Genomic DNA, 16,937 nt, shown 5'->3' on the forward strand with positions numbered 1-16,937 from the left:
GGAAGATTGGCAACAGATACTGGCCGGGGCAAATCTTTCCAAGCAGGAAAAAAAAAAAAAAGCAAGCCTGGGAGCACCCTGATAAATATGCCTGCCTTTTTCCAGTTATCTCTGCCGGGTCAGAGTGAAGCATGCCCACCTGGTCAATGGGAACAGGGATGTTGCCTCCTCTGTCCCCATGCCCGGCACATAAGGGGCTCTTGGTAAATATTTGTCAAATAGACTCTCCTAAGAGGGCCTGTTTCCCCAAATGCTCACCAACAGAGACATAGTCGTTTTAATAGACGACATCCAGTGTTTATTGCACGCTTGCTGTGTGCAAGTGCTGACTGGCACTTGACAAGATGTAGTTTCAGATATCTTTTAGGAAATTGTGAAGTCACAATTGTCCCCATTTCCCAGGCAGGAAAGTACAGCCCAGAGAGAGGTACACTTGCCCAGCACACCCAGCTGTTGGGTTTGCAGCTGGGGTGGAAGCCAGGGATGTCCTGACTTGGAGCCTGCGTTCTTTTGTGGTGCCGCCTCTTGAGCCTGCTGACCCCTAGTCTGCTTATCAGGACTTACCCCACTTGTAAGTGGGGCAGGGGGTTGTCATGCTGTAGTCAGTGGGGGAGGGCACTGCTGGCTGCCTTGGTCAGGACCGGGACTGCTGAGCCTGCACAAAGAGGGGTGGTCCCCCCTGGGATGCCCCCGGCGCCCCATGGAGACACAGGGCTAGGTGGGCACTAGCCAGGGACTGTGGGATGGTTAGATTGTCATTTAAGCAGTGTTTTTCCTTGCACAGCATGTTTTTCGGAGTAAGCTATCCTTCCTCTGCACGTCTCCCCACCCATGCAGCAATGGTACAAGTCTGTGAAGTGGTATCATATACAGGTTGACTGTCACATTCAGCTCTGTATGGATCTGCAGAAATGGATACAGAAACTCCTGTTATTTGTTCTATAATTCCTTTATTTAAACTTGGACCTTTCCCACTACCCCCAAAAACAAAACTAGACATTGGCCTCTTCCAATCTCAGGGAAAGAAAGGAAGATTCCAGCTGAAATAAACCACAGTTCATTCCTGACTTTTGAGTTTCCAAGGTTCCCAGGCATTTTTGCCTCTTGGCCTGTGGCTTGAGATCCTCATACCTTCATGGGATGCAGCTCCACTCAAGAAGCAGACACTTGTAAGAGAAGGCCTTCGTTTTTTCTCCCAGCACATTCTCTCTGAACTTAGGTAGCAGTCGCTCTGGGAGTGCTACAATTTCATAGTTGGAAATCAGTGCCTTCTCAGTCGTCATGTGAACCTGTGAGGCGGGGGAGGGTCTGGAACAGTCGAATACTGAAGCAGGACTGCCACTGTCTTTCAGTCTTCCTGACTGGCAAGGTCACCAGAGTTGCTTTTGGCCCATCAGGAGCAGCCCTTCAGAGTTACCCTGAGTGTAAAATCTGCGTCAGCCGTTCTCAGACCTCTTGACACACCCCCAAATTACCAGGATCCCAAAGAGCTTTTGTTTATCAATGTTATTTATATTGATATTTACCCTGTTTGGCCTTAAAAATGAGACATTTAAATTTATTCATTCATTTTTAAATAATAATATACCTCTGCATATTAATGTGAATAACATTTTTTGGAAACCTTTCCAAGACAAAGACAACTTAATGAGAAAGATGGCATTGTTTTACATTTTTGCAAATCTCTTTAATGTCTGGCTTAACTGACAACAGCTGGATTCTCACACTAGCTTTTGCATTCAAACTGTTGTAATATCACTATCATTTAGCTTCTGGAAAACTCGACCATATGCTCCTGAGAGAGTGACCAATGAAAAAGGCATATAATGTCTTGGTGGTGTGCAAATGATTTGACCTTGGGGACCTCCTGAAAGCACCTGTGGATTGTACTTTGAGAACTTCTGCTCTAGAAAATGATTAGAAATGCTCTTATAGTAGAGCAATGAGAATTTCAAAAAATAGTTGACTCTAAGTTGTAACACCTGGGAAAATGGATTACTTTCAGGAAGATAGGCAGTGTCTTGGAAGTTTTTTTATTGGCTCAACTGTGTACTTTTTGGGGAAAGCGTGGACTAAGGCTGGTTTGTCGTCAGGTGAGGATGTTTCAATGCACACTTCTCCCTCGAAGTGGACCACTTGAAACAAGAGGCCCAGAGCGTGACCAGGGTGCCTGCTGGGTGGGAAGGCCCCAAGACTTCTTTTGGCTTGAGGGCACTCGGCCTTTTATTCAGATGCCTGAGTGGGAGAGGCGAGGTGATTTTGTACATTAAATGGCACTTTGCGTTTGTCTTATCGTAGGATGTCCTTTCATTATACGCAGCTTCTCACTGGGTCCTTAAAAGCAGCTCTTGCAGCAGTGAAAACCGGTGAGCGTGGCCTGTGTTGGGGGCTGTGGAATGGTGCTGGCTTCTCATGGCCTGACCCCAGGAGACCACACCAGGGCGCAGGGATCTTGCAGCAGTGCCCTGTAGGCGCCGGCACAGCTGCACTTGCGGCCCAAACAGACAAATGTGGATGTCAAAACAGTAGGGTGGCTGGTTGCGGGGCTTGGGGGGGTTGGTCCACTGGGGGATCTGGTTCTTGATTAACAGCTACAGATCTACAGACTCCAAGGGAAAGCAGCCCCCCAAAGTGCCCAACAGGGATGACTCAGCATTTTACCTTGTACTATCCTGGGAAGTGACTTACAGCGCCCTCTTTGTCTCACAGGTCCCCTCTGAGCTTGCTTGCTCTCCCCGCCTCTTCCGCCCGCCCCCCCCCCGTCCCCCCGTCCCCCCATCTCTGAAGGACAGGGGAGGCTCCTGTCCGGGAACCCATCCCAGTGTTGTCCTTGGGCATTTAGCAGTAGCCAGACTTGTCTCATAGGGCAGATTTCTTAATGAGGAGAACCTGTACAGTTCAAAGCCTCACTAAGACCCAGGCAGTGGCGGTGTCCTATAGGGTCCGGATGGTCCCTTGGACAGTGTTTGAAACCATGTTTTTTTGTTCGCTGAGAGACAAGAGGAGCTGGCTCAGTCCCTCGGGCTGTTGTAACAAAAGACCGCAGACACGGGGTGCCAGCGTGGTCGGATCCTGGTGAGGCGTCTTCTGGGTTGGGCAGGGGCGAAGGAGTTTTCTGGGGCCTCTTTTTAAGGACACTGATCCCTTTCATGAGGGCTCTGACCTCATGACCTAAGCACCTCCCAAAGGCCCATCTCTTAGTACCATCACCTTGAGCAGTAAGTTGCAACGTGAATTTTGGGGAGACGCAAACGTGCAGACCACAGCAGGAGCCCATCCAAGGGAGCAGTGTAGGGGACTGTGTTCATACCATTAAATAGAGCACAGCTGAAAGCCTCCTTTCCTCCTTCTCTTGAGAGTTGCCCACCAAGGTCACAAGCCTGTGCGTGAGACTGGACAGAGAAATCCGAGTACCCATTGCACACGCATGACGAGGGAGCTGGAGGCCTGGCTGCACACCAGAGCCTGGCTGCGGCATCAGTCCTCAGCAGGCTTTCAAGTAACAAGTTTTGCATTTTGTCTCTGTATATCTATAAAGCAAAAATACCTAAGGAATTTTAAACAACAGGGTTGTTTCTAGATTTTTCTATTTACCTCTTGAGAAACTTACTCTGTTGTGGGCACCTTTGCATCATCAGAATAATTTTAATAATGACAGCGTTATTTGGTAAGCAGCAAAACTTTGACTTCGCCATCTAAAAGACTTAAATGTAATTTATACGGCTGAGTCAGGTTCTGTGTAGATATTCAAATAAACAAAAATTGGATTTCTTAGTTTACTTTGTGGGCCCAAACCTCTCTTCTCTTCCTGTTTAATGGGCAGGCATGGTGTTGGCTGCTGCAGGCCTGTGGGGCAGAGAGGAGAGTGGCCTGTGTGGGCCATCAGTTTAGCATGGACTGAAAACAGCCGCTACTGGTGGTCGGAGAACATTCATGCTTTTGGGATACGTTGAGTTGTCTGACGTTTCTGGGCATATCCTCGTCAGTGACTGTTTCATTATCTTTAATTGGGAAATCTTTTTTAGTAGTTTAAAGAACTTTTAGCTAGCGTCTTCTCAATCCCTCCACATCCACAGCAAAGGATTAGGTGTGAGAGGGAAGGCCCTTAATTCAAAATATATATATTGTAAACTTTGGCCCAGCCTGTCAGAATTAAAAATTCTGAGTTAGCCAAGTCCAAAATAATGAGGTTATGTTGTAGCATTGGATATAATTTCTGACTGGCTGGTTAGAATTGTTTCAAAATTAAAATTGATAGTTTTGAACACTGTTTCAGGGGGATATGAAGTTTGGAGAAACACTGTTTTGCCACCAGGTGGGGCAGATAGGTGTGTATTATCTTTTTGAGAAGAAGCATTAGCTGTTTGCCATGGTTATCCTGTGAAAATAGGAACTTCATTGTGGTTGTATATCCTATTTTGAAGTGTCTTAGAGAAGTTAGTCTCTTCAGTTTGTGGAGCAAACATCTTTAGATGGGCATCTGTGGTTACTTACCTGAAGCCTGTTCTGGAAGCTGAGCCTTCAGGTTGACAGTGGTTGTGGAGTCATGCCTCACTAACATTTACGTAGTAGTTTGGTTGCCTTTTTTTAAGTAACGTATAACGTTTTGGGAGGATATTTTTGGTTTTGTTTTTAAGAAATTCTCTTCTGGCAGCTTAACATTCTGAAGATTTGGAGAATTTGAAGGGAAAATTTAGCAGTTTTAGAACAGTTTTGTGGAAGGAAATTTTAGTCTCTTCTGATAAGAAAAATAGATGCATCAGAAAAAATAAATGCGTAAATAGATACGTATTATTGCTTTGTACGTATCCAGTGTGTTCTTAAACTAATAGAAATGGCATGCTACAGAAGTTCTCATAGTGTGTTCCATGGACTCCTGGGGGTCTCCAAAACCCTCTTGGGGGCGAAGAGGGCAAAACTCTTTCCACAGTAGTAGTTGGCCCCGGCAGTGTAGAAAGAAGCAGATTAGGACAGCGGCATGCGACGTGCGTGTGCCCTCCGCCGCTGTGCACTGGGTATTACAGTGTGCCGGCTTCCCTTGAGCATGTCCTTGCTGGGGCAGTAAAGACTAGTGATTTTGTTAAATCTCAACCCTCCAGCGTATTTGATGAAATGGCAGGGACACATAAAACACTTGTGCTGCACCCCAGAGCTGGGGGCTGTCTCTGGGAAGAGCCCTCGTGGGTAGGGTCCAGCCCCCTTTTCATGGAGTACCATTCGTACTTGAAAGAACTGACAGACTAGTTTTCAGACTCGGTTTTTGGCAGGCATTTTCTTGAAGACGAACGGTGTGAGTCTTGAGCTAAGCAACTGACAGAATTTGTTGCTAATGATAAAATTAAAGCTTTCAAGCAAAAATAAGAATTTTGGAAAGCCTGTATCTGCCATTGTGAGCTTGATGCCTTCCCAATAATTAAAGACGTTTGGGGAGACGAGTGCTGATGTTACAGATGTGTCTTCTGTATTGTTTCATGAAGTATGCTGACATTTGGACTCGGCATACGTCAGCAAGCCAGGGTTTTCCAAGTGACCAGCACGAGCATGGGTGAAGATGCTTTCAGAGTGCAAGACAGACCCGTGGATTGTAATGTAAGAAAGTGTGGAAAATTCATTGATCTAGTTTCAGATTCCATGTTGCAGGTGATTTTTTTTTTTTTGAGGAAGATGAGCTCTGAGCTAACATCCGATGGCAATCCTCCTCTTTTTGCTGAGGAAGATTGGTCCTGGGCTAACATCCGTGCCCATCTTCCTCCACTTTATATGGGACGCCGCCACAGCAGGGCTTGCCAAGTGGCGCGTGGGTGCGCACCCAGGATCCGAACCTGAAAACCCCAGGCCACCGCAGCAGAGTGCGTGCACTTAACTGCTACGCCTCTGGGCCGGCCCCATCACTGATTTTTATGAAACTACTACTCATTGAGGTTTGATGTCGTATCAAAGAACATCCCCGATTACTCGAACATTTTCCTCAGTTTTAATTTTGGAAATATTGATGTGTTCCACATAAACAAAAGCTCTTTGAGGTCCTCAGTTTTTGAGAGTGTAAAGCGGCCTTGAGAGCTGCCTTTCAAGAACTTGGGAGGGGCTGGGTGTCCTGTTCTTGAGTCACTTTTCAGCCATTTGGTTGTACATTGTTAGCAGTGGTTGTGAAATGTTGGCTCATATTTATATTTTTAAACCTAACATTTCATAGCATTATTTCTACTTCTAGTTAGTAGGAAATGGAGCAGTTTCTGGCTGAGAAAAAATTTACACTTAGAGATGTAGGAAGATAATTAAATTATTTCAGTGCAGTCGCTGTTCCCCTTTGGCGTTAACTCTCCCAGTTGTAGAGGTGCACACCTTCCTTTCTGGGGAAAAATTGTTATTAATATGACATGGTCATGGTTTATGACCGTGTTCGTCATGTCACGTGTTGTAGTATAGAATTTACACACTAAACCTAGGTTGTTAGGAGTGTAACACAATTTTTCTTTTACTTTTGCCTTGATTATAAATGTTTGGTTTTGTTTTTTCTTTTGTCTTGATATACATGCTTTTGTTTCAGCTGAAATTTTATATTAGAATTTCTCTGTTGAAGAAATTATGAGGAGAAATCAATTTTGCAATTATAAAGTTAAGATAAATGAACTAAATTATCTTAAATGACCTATTCTGAATATGTACTTTATCTCATTCCACTTAGCAGAAATAACTGGATTTTCTTTTTCTGATTAATTCAGAACTAAAATAATATCCAGAAACATGTCTCTTTTCAGATTAACATAAATTTAAAAAAATTTTTTCATTCCTGTGAACATCTTAATTTCTTTGCATAATTTATAAATGCTGCGTGTTGTGAAATACAAAAGTATTGCTTATTTCCAGTTTCGTCTAAGAAGTTTTTGAACTGTGAAGCCTCATTTTGAGATGGGTTTACCACATTTGAGAGATGTGGTGGCTCTGATTACAGATTTGGCTAATTAAGGTGAAATGGCCACTGTCTCTTTAAAAGGAAGTGCCTCAGAATGTTGTGTTGTTCTGAGGTCACTAAGGAGACCATGGTTACAGGGAAGGCAGTTGGAGTAGGGCGAGGAAGGGAGGAAGAGGAGAGGTGCAAGATTCCTGCTCAGCTCAGGGTAGGATGACTGGGGCTAGAATGGGAAATGTGTTAAAGGATTAATATTGAGGACCTGTCTAGGAACACAGGCATGGTTAGTGAGCACGTAAACTAGGCATGGCTGTTTGAAAGAGGGTATAGGAGGGGACGTGTTTTTTAAATATGTAGAGATGGACTGTACCGTGTTGATGTTCAGTTATCATAAACATTAGTCTTCTAAAATCTTTCAAAGTGATGGCATAGCTACAATATTAAGAATTTTTAAGTAATTACGTAACGTTCATAATAATTTTGTCATTCATCCTTTTCACATTTTGTTGGTGTTTCTCTCAAGTATGGGGTTTTATTGAGCTGGGTCCATCTCAGAAGTAGGATCCTGATTGGAAAGCAGCTGATACCCAGTTGCTGACTTTGAGACCCTCCCCTCCACTGAGGCCTCTGCCCTCTTAGTGCCAGCTCCCTCGCCTCCCCAGAGTGCCAGCCAAGACTTGCCGCACCCTCCCAGGCCTGTCCTCCCATTCTTTCAGAGTGTAGTCATAGTATCTTCCCTTCTTTAAAAGTCCTTAAGGAAGGGGACTGTGTTTTGTGCTTTTTTTTTTTTGACTCCCTGAATGTCTTTGTAGGTCATGTAATGTACACTCAAATAGTAGATTACTTGGGAAGTTTGGTGCCTTTTTTGTGTGTGTGTGTGTGTGTGTGTGTGTGGTGAGGAAGATTGGCCCTGAGCTGACATCTGTTGCCAATCTTCCTCTTTTTTGCTGAGGAAGATTGTCGCTGAGCTGTCAGCCCTTTATTTTGTATGTGGGATGCCGCCACAGCATGGCTTGATGAGCAGTGCGTAGGTCTGTGCTCAGGATCCAAACCTGCGAACCTGGGCCGGCTGCCCTTTTTTTTTTTTTTTTTTTTTTAATGTAACTTTAGTTATAGTTACTTAAGATCTATAAACTATTTTCTTATTTTCTTTTAGGAGCTTACTCCCTGGGAGCATTCTCAAGATAATCTGCGTTGTTATTTGTGGACAGTGACTGACTGCAGCGGTGTTTTGAAGCCTGGCTGTTTACTTGGGCCAAGTGATTGCATCAGCCAGGTTTTTTGTTGTATTTAGGCCATCCAGAAAAAGTGTCCAAGCTTTCAGTGTTGGGGCAGGTGAAGTATCAGTGGCATTGAATATCAACAACAAAATTTTAACTTAGGTTTGAAATCATGTTTTATTGCTAAAGTGGCATTATATGTAAAGAAACTGATATAACGTTCATATTTGTTTGAAATAATCCAAACTGTAGCCCTAAGGCTTTTAGATGCATGTTTAATCATGTATTAAGAATTTCATTCAGAGCATCCCTTTATTTTTACACTGGTTATATATTAGTGCAGATACGTTGATGTTGTATATTCTCTCTTTGGTGAGAACCATGTTTTGTAGAGGAGAGTTCTTCCTGCAGAAAACCTCAGGTGACCAAAAAAGTGGTGTGGTCCTTAGTGGCACACGAGCTGAGGTCACAGCCACTCCTGCAAGCTTCTGAGTGGCTTGGGAGCCTGTGGGCCAAGTTATAGGGTGAGGGATCTACAGTGCTGGACAGGAAAATGGGAAGTGACAATACTTAGTAGGAAGCAGAAAAAGAATTAGGTTGCACGTGGTTGCGACTTTTGTGTATTTTATATTTTGAAGGTTTTCATTCTATACAAGTCCTTCCCGATGGAACACGGCATAAAATCTGAGTCATTGTTAGCATTTAAATGTGATTGAAGCCTGGACAGCTTGGAAAAAATTTCTGAAGGTATATACTATTTTTTTCAGGTTTTATCATTTTAAATAAGAGTAAAATTTTCACAAACATGACCCTTTAATAATCTATTAGAAAGAAAGTGAAGAGGAAAGAAGAAATATACATCAGAGCTATTGCCTAGGTCAGTATTTCCTAAGCGTCCCAATTGTCTGTTGCTGCATAACAACTACCCCAGAACCCAGCAGACTCCAGTAGTACCCATTTTCTATCCAGAGTCGAGGCTTGGGAACCTGAGCAGGGCTCAGCTGGGTGATCCTTATCTCCACGAGGCTTCCACTGGGGTCATTTGGCACTCAGCCCACAAACAGGGCTGAGTGCAGGGTCCAACACGACACATCCCCTCCACGTGATCTCTCCAGCAGGGTGGTCGGATTTCTTAAGTGGCAGCTCGGGGCTCCATGGCCCAGGACAGAAGCAGCCAGTTCTCTTGCATGCTAGGCCTGGAACTGGCACAGCATTCTGTCCACTGTGCTCTGCGGGCAGAGCCAGCCTGACTCACAGGGAGGCCGGTGGGCCCCAGGTCTCCTCACTTGAGGGGGCCAGAGAGCCTGCAGCCGCCTCTCATCTGCCACTGCAAACGCTGTTCTGGTCACGTCCTTGCACCACTTGTACTGTTCCTTATTTAATGTTTTCCCACTACCTGTTTTATAAAAGCCTTATCCTGAGTAATTAAATGATGAAATTACAGATTTGATTTGCTTGCTGTATTGTTCTATTAAACATTAGATAGATAACTATTAAAATCTTCAAGAATCACTTTGAATCACCATTATGTATCACATTTTAGGGAACACTGGTCAAAATAACTTACTTTACTGGACACCTTCACTTTTTGTAGGTAGAAAATTGTTCCATTTCATCCGTATTCATGAGTGTCCATTCCTGTGGGTGGTGCTCCCTCTCATGTGTGATTCAAGGTTGCGTGTTTCCTTTGAGCTCAGTGGTTTAGTGGTCAGTCACCAAGAAGTGTGACCTCATTAATGCTGGTTGTGGTTTGGTTGCATTTTCCCTTAGGTATGGATGAGAAAGGTGACCCACGCAATGAGGAAGCGCCCAAGGCCATCAAGCCCACCAGTAAAGAGTTCAGGAAAACATGGGGTTTTCGAAGGACCACCATTGCTAAGCGGGAGGGTGCCGGGGACGCCGAGCTAGACTCTCTGGAGCAGCAGCCCCGGCAGCAACAACAAAGCCTTTCCTTGCGACGCAGTGGGAGACAGCCAAAGCGGACTGAGAGAGTGGAAGAATTTCTTACAACAGTCCGACGCAGAGGAAGGAAGAATGTTCCCGTCTCCCTCGAGGACTCCAGTGAGCCAACATCTTGTCCAGTTACAGATGTGGAAACGGCCTCTGAAGGGAGTGTAGAAAGCACCTCTGAAATGAAAAGTGGGCCCAAATCTAGTTCCAGAGGTGTTAAGGAACGAACAGCCTCCTCTGCAAAGGCCAAAGGAGGTGATGACGAGGACGACACCTCTGATAGCGACAGTGATGGATTGACTTTGAAAGAACTTCAGAATCGCCTACGAAGAAAGCGAGAACAAGAGCCAGCCGGCAGGCCCCTGAAGGGTATCCAGAGTCGCCTGAGGAAGAAGCGTCGGGAGGAGGATCCGGCGGAAACTGTGGACGTAGAGGCAGGCGACGCTGTGGGGAGCTCGCTGCCCGGCATGCAGGAGCCTGAGGCTGCCCAGGGGGCTGTGACCCAGGCAGCGAAAGGCGACGGAGAGAGTCAGTTGGAAGGGAAAGCAGCTCAGGTAATGAAAAATGAAGAACCCAGAGACTCGGTCAGACACAAGCCCGAGTGTGAGGTTTACGACCCCAACGCTCTGTACTGCATGTGCCGTCAGCCTCACAACAACAGGTAGGTGGGGGAGAAGGGAGTGTTGGCTGCCCCACTTTCAGAGAAATCCTAGTGATGGAAACAACAGACTTTTCCATTTGTTTTGATTTAAAGAGTTCCAAAGCTGGGCTGAATGGGTAACTGTTCAGTTGAAAAAGATGAATAAGTCATTGTCAAAAAAGAAACGGGCCGGCCTGGTGGTGTAGCGGTTTAAGTTCGTACGCTCTCCTTCGGCAGCCCAGAGTTCGCCGGTTCAGATCCTGGGCGCAGACCTGCACACCATTCATCAAGCCATGCTGAGGCGGCGTCCCACATAGAGCAACTAGAAGGATGTACAACTATGACATACAACTATCTACTGGGGCTTTAGGGAGAAAAAAAAGAAAAAAGGAGGAAGATTGGCAACAGATGTTAGCTCAGGGCCAGTCTTCCTCAAAAAAAGAAAGAAGCAGAAGGAGTGGGTAAGGACTGCTTAGAGCCACACACTTCGCCGTGGTGGCCACTGGTCACAGGGCTGTTCACTGTCTCATCACACTAGCCACAGGCAGCCAGTGGCGAGCATACACAGCAGCTCAGACTAGAACATTCCTGCCATCCCAGAGGTGTGCTGCTCGACTGTCCTCGCGTGACATCCACTTGCAGCTGTGATTGGACTGCAGTTTGGACATTGGGGGCAGCTCAGAGCCCCTGGCTGTGATGAGGTGTCAGGTGGGATGAGGGACCACTGTGGGCTCTGTCAGGTGGGATAAAGGCCTTGTTGCCATTTTGTGGAGGTGAGTGCTGAAGTTTCCAGCAGGCGATGCCGTGAAGCCTACAGTTCACTCTTAAAACGCTCCACTCCAAAAAAAATATCCGAAGCAAATTTGGTTGAATGTTAATAAAATAAAGAAAAGGCCTATGGGTATTCTTTATTCTGTTTCCTCTACTTTTCTGTATGCTTGCATTTTTCCGTAATACAGCATTGAAACCAGTTTGACTTACTAGTATGTCTTAACTTGAGTGTCATCTCTGCTTTCCATTTCTAATATACCATGATTTTATAATTTCAGGTTCATGATTTGCTGTGACCGATGTGAAGAATGGTTTCATGGCGACTGTGTGGGCATTTCTGAGGCTCGAGGGAGGCTCTTGGAAAGGAACGGGGAAGATTACATCTGCCCGAACTGCACCATTCTGCAAGTGCAGGACGAGACGAACACAGAAAGCGCAGAGCAGCAGGACGCGAGAGTGAGACCTGCAGATGCGGATGGCACAGACTTTACAAGTATAGGAACAGTAGAGCAGAAATGTAGCGAGGACCAAGGAATAAAGGGGAGAATTGAGAAAGCTGCAAACCCAAGTGGCAAGAAAAAGCTCAAGATATTCCAGCCTGTAAGTACTTCTCTGCCGAGGTCGGTGGTAGAGGGTGACCTTAGAGAGCTCAGACTCCTATTGACAGAAACATGGAGACTAGAGGAGGTTCTTTCTTGTGGAATAAGTTAGGTTCTCCCTACAGCTGGCATTGTCTGCCCTGGGGCTGAGCCCTGGTAGAAAAGCAGTCCTGTGCTCTGCTTCTCGGGCCCTCCTGTGCACCATGCTCTGTGGGACACCATTGGGGAACATGTCTTCCACCTATATCGTTATGTTAATAGTGACTCAACATTTTCCTTAAGTGAGCTCAGTTTCTAAAAATTAGTTTTTCCTTAAGTTTTCTTATTGATGGAATTTTGGGCTTGATGTACAGATATGGACAAAATTATTTTTGAATTACTGAAGTAAATGTGCACCTGTATTACCTGACACTGTGTTGCCAGAACTCGTGGTCCTGTGCTTGCCTCCCTGAGTCACTGAGGGGTGGTGACACAGCCTGGGCTGGGCCCCTCTGCCCCAGCATCTGAGGCTCCTCTCACGTCTGCTAGCACGACCCTCTGGAATAGTCTCAGACACGCACGAGTGCTTGTCCCAGCTCTTTTTTCTCTTTTGCCAGCTGTTGATTCATTTCTCCTTCCCAACTGGTTTTTAGGCCCCTTCAGGGCCATGATTATTTGTCAGATTTTATTTTCCATGTGTCCTCAGGTTCTGCTGTTGAGAACTGTCTCGGGCACTCATGATGGTCCTACACACACCATGTTTTCACTCCTGGCCTTCCCGAGGCCCTAGCCAGCCTTGAATTGGGGGCCTGCCTCCTGTGCCATCAGCTGGGTTGGTGGAGAGGGCAGCCTCCTGGCCACCTGCCCTTCAGCAGGTGTTGGGCTTGCAGAAGACTGAGGTGGCTCTGCCTTAACACCCTACACTGTGTCCGCTCGAGGTGAAAGTGCTGTGAGGGCTGGGCCGTTTAAATACGTCTAACATGGAGGTATTAGGAAGTACTAAGTGGAAATATCATTAAGAAAAATTAGTGCAAATGTACATTAATGGGAAAAATTGTCTTAATTTCATGTCTTTATTATCAGTGTGTTGGGGACTACATAAGCTTAAATTTTATTGTGAGTAAAACTTGGATTCTGTGGAGGAAAAACAATTATCTTAAATACTTAATTTGAGAAATAAGATTTTGCTCAAGTACATTTGATGGATATGTTTATGTATATTTAGTCTTGACCATCAGAACCTACTTTACTAATTGTGAACACAAGCAGCCCTGTTTGGTTCTTACGGTGGACTTGATCCATGTAGCTGCACGACAGGTTACCACGAGCTTAGACGCTCAGACAGCACACATTTGGTAGCTCACTTTCCACAGCTCAGAAGCCTGGGCCTGGCTTCACTGCGCCCTCTGCCCAGGCTCTTAACAGACTGCGCCCTAGGTGTCCGTGCGGGCTGGGGGTCTCCTCAGAGGCTCGGCTGGGGAAAGTCCACTTTCAAAAGCTCTCACATGGTTTAGTATATAAATATGTCTCGTGCAATTTTTGTGGTATTCTTACACTAAAAAGTTCCTTGTTTATCTGAGTCACATTTGGTGAGTATCCTGGCTCTTACCTGGAACCGCACCCTCAGAGCAGGGCTGCTTGCTTCTTCAAAACCAGCGGTGGAGTCTTCTCTTTTCTGAAGGGCCTGGGCTTTCTTTTAAGGGTTTTCACCTGATTAAGTCAGACCCTTTTGATTAACTAGAAATCATCTCATCGGGGACCTTAATTACATCTGCAAAATTCCCGCCCATTTGCCCTGTAACAGAACCTAATTGTGGGTGTGAAATCCCATCATGTTCAAAAGCACTCAGCATGTGTGTGCCAGGGGCGGCGTCCTGGGTCCCCTTAGAGTTCTGCCACCACAGGTGGCGTGAAGAGCAGTTAAGAATATCAGTGCCTTACACAGAGGAAATAGATTCCTGTACTTTGAATAAATATACGTTTTTATTCATACTAAAAATACTGTTAGTGTGTTTTGATTAAAAACAGTGACAGTATTATAAATAGTGATTTTTAGAAAGTACCTTACCTGCTAAAATGGGTGAGTCCATTGTTTGAAGTCACGTGTTTTATTCTGCAGGTTGTAGAGGCTCCTGGTGCCTCGAAGTGTATTGGCCCCGGGTGTTCTAATGTGGCACAGCCTGACTCCGTTTACTGCAGCAGTGACTGTATTCTAAAACATGCTGCAGCTACTATGAAGTCTCTAAGTTCAGGTAAAGAACAAAAGCCAAAATCTAAAGAAAAGACCAAGACGAAGCCAGAAAAGCTCATTCTTCCAAAATGTAGCGTTCAGGTAAGTTGCACAAGACCAGCCATTTGAATAGTTGAAGCGAAAAATGTATATCTGTTACCAGCTTGGCTGGTTGGCTTGTTCAGTGTGGGGACAGCAGGCACCGATGGAGTACAGACTGTGTCCTCCATCTTTCCCACCAGTGTGCTCGTCAGAATTACAAACACGCATACATTCTGACGCTTCATTTTCTCTGCCCTCTAGCTGAGGGGTGAATACTATGAATACATTGAAGCAGATGTAGGCAGCTGGCTGCTGCGGGCCGGCCAGCCTGTGGTCCATGTACCAGCAGTCTTCCGAGACGAGTTTGTGTGGAAGTAGACTCCGGCAGCCAGGGCCTGGGAAGAGAGGGGGCTCCTAGGCAAGACGAAGTGCTTCACTTTAAGACCTAGCTCTCGAAATTGTCTCCTTTTTATACTACCTGTGATTTGGGAAGAATCCTGGTTGTTTTAGAAATCACAGGCACTGGTGTTACACTTGAAGACCTTCCTAGAGTTTTAGCTCAGGTTGGCACAGCTGCCTTGCAGCCCCCATTACATTCATGACAAGCAAAGCATAACTAGTGCTATTCGGGGAGTTTTCTTGATAGTTTTAAGGGCTTATTTAGCCTTTGATGGCTTAATTTTTTTTTAAGGCTGGTAATTTTGAATCATAGAACTGCCAAAGAAGCAGTTGCTGCTGTTTATAGTAAGAGAATGGCGGCGCTGAGAGGGCCTGACGGAAAATACGGAAATGGCGTTTGTGCTCCTGTCTCTTCTCCAAGTGTCACTCCCCATGCCCATCAGTGTTCGTGGGGCACATTCTCACACTGAGGCCCTTTCCGCTTTGTTCTTGCCTTGTTTCACTGCCTTGCTCAAGTGGCTCATTCTTCTGTTACCCCGGCGGCCTAGTACCTCGACAGGATTACAGATTACTCTGTGGCAGGGACCTTCACATTGCGCAATTGTTGAAATCCTGGATATTACATTGGAGTGCTGAGGGTCTGCTGGATGTGCGGGTGTAGCCAAACCCTGCTGCCGAGCAGATGCAGTGCACAAGCTCAGGGTGGTGAGGGAGCTTGAAATGACCTAGGAATAGAGTGTGTCGTGACCTTCATTGCAAAGTGAAATGAGCAAAGGTTAATTTCTGACCTTAATGATTGGAGTTTTACTGATTATCCAGGCAGGCATTAAAATCTCTTCTGTGCACAAGAGACCGGCTCCAGACAAGAAAGAAAACACCACGAAGAAGGCGATGGTGGCCCCTTCCAGGAGTGAGGTCCTTATTAAGGAAACAACTTGTGAAAGCAGCACGCCGTCCTGGGCAAGCGACCACAATTACAATGCAGTGAAGCCAGAACAGACTGCTGCCCTCTGGCCGTCACTGTTGTATAAATGTATGTATCACCTAGGGGTAGCCTCTGGACCCTCCCTGGTGTTTCTGGATGGCTGTCCACTTGGGCCGTCCAGACTTAGGAGTTTAGCCGTGTGTAGTGCTGCACCTCCAAAGATCGAAGCAAGTGCCCGAGTCCGAGATGCCTCTCGAGCCCCTGTACCCGTCCTTAGTCTGTTGGGACTTCCTGTCAGTGTTTTCCAAAAAGCTGTACAAACCTCATTGCTGAATGTGTCACCTGATGATTGATGTCTGTCACCTCTGTTCTCATTGTCAGGCTCTGGTGAGTGTGTGTGTCCTCTCCAACAAGGTCTAACTGAATAGACACACTGCCCAGCACTCAGGACTCGTGTCCCAGCCTCACTTACAGTTGCACTGCAGCCCTGTTCGCCTGAGGGCTTTTCCACGTTCTCACTTCCAGCACACGTAGTCATCACTTCTTCTGTATGTTGTGGAAGTCTGCAAACTAGTGTTGCATCTGGTACTCACCTTAAGTAGGATTTTCAGGAGTTAAATTATTTTTGACCGGAAAGGAATTTTTTTCATTTCCAATTCACATACTACACACCCACACAAACACACATTGGCGTTTCGAAGGCCATTTCCCGCTGCTGCCTCTGTTCCCAGGTAAGTGAGTGTGGTGTGTGTACACTTGGAGCAGTGCCCTCCCTGGAGGGACATGGCCAGGGGTAAACTGGCTTGGATCTAGGCTCACACCCCACCCCAAAGTTCCAGTGAACAAAATCAAGACATTTCAGATAGATCTTTGAAATCCCAGGTTAGATCATGCAGCTTGAATCTTTTTATTTATTCTTGTGTCTCAGCCTAATTCTCCAGAATTAAATTTTGGAAATTTAAATTGATCCATAGGGCACTTCTTACTCTATTATTAAGATTATTTTTTATTCAGCTTTTATTCATGCTGTCTTTAAACTGTTTTGTACCTTTTTCAAAAGCACCAAAAGGTTAAATAGTCCTAAATTGCCAGATTATAGAGGTGTGCTGTCTTCTTCTTTTAGTCAGCCTTTTAACCAATCACCCGAGGGAGAGTGCTTGTGTAGGTACGTTCTGGATCTAGTGTGGTTAGAAAAATGGGTAACTAAATACTCATTTGGAGACTGTGAATAGCCCAAGAGCTAAGAAATGGAGTTGCAAGTAAATTGCAAAG

The 16,937-nt window shown here is 45.6% G+C and overlaps 1 protein-coding gene across 8 annotated transcripts in view; it reads left to right on the forward strand.

Annotated features, from left to right (window-relative positions):
- Positions 1–16,937, forward strand: part of DIDO1 (death inducer-obliterator 1) — a 58,280-nt gene that overhangs the window by 14,137 nt on the left and 27,206 nt on the right. For 4 of the 8 annotated variants that reach the window (XM_087444999.1, XM_087444998.1, XM_087444995.1 and 1 more), the window contains exons 2-7: positions 8,067–8,245; positions 8,769–8,877; positions 9,901–10,741; positions 11,770–12,091; positions 14,189–14,401; positions 15,560–15,773. In XM_087444999.1, coding sequence (XP_087301125.1) covers positions 9,903–10,741; positions 11,770–12,091; positions 14,189–14,401; positions 15,560–15,773 — 1,588 coding nt within the window. In that variant the 5' untranslated portion in view covers positions 8,067–8,245; positions 8,769–8,877; positions 9,901–9,902. Of the gene's footprint in view, positions 1–8,066; positions 8,293–8,768; positions 8,878–8,897; positions 9,008–9,900; positions 10,742–11,769; positions 12,092–14,188; positions 14,402–15,559; positions 15,774–16,937 lie in introns of those variants that run through there. The other 4 variants (XM_087445000.1, XM_087445001.1, XM_087445002.1 and 1 more) reach the window with 4 other exon arrangements.

Source organism: Ceratotherium simum, chromosome 21, assembly GCF_057802395.1.
Source record: "Ceratotherium simum simum isolate JZ-2026a chromosome 21, ASM5780239v1, whole genome shotgun sequence".
NCBI classification, from domain to species: Eukaryota; Metazoa; Chordata; class Mammalia; order Perissodactyla; family Rhinocerotidae; genus Ceratotherium; species Ceratotherium simum.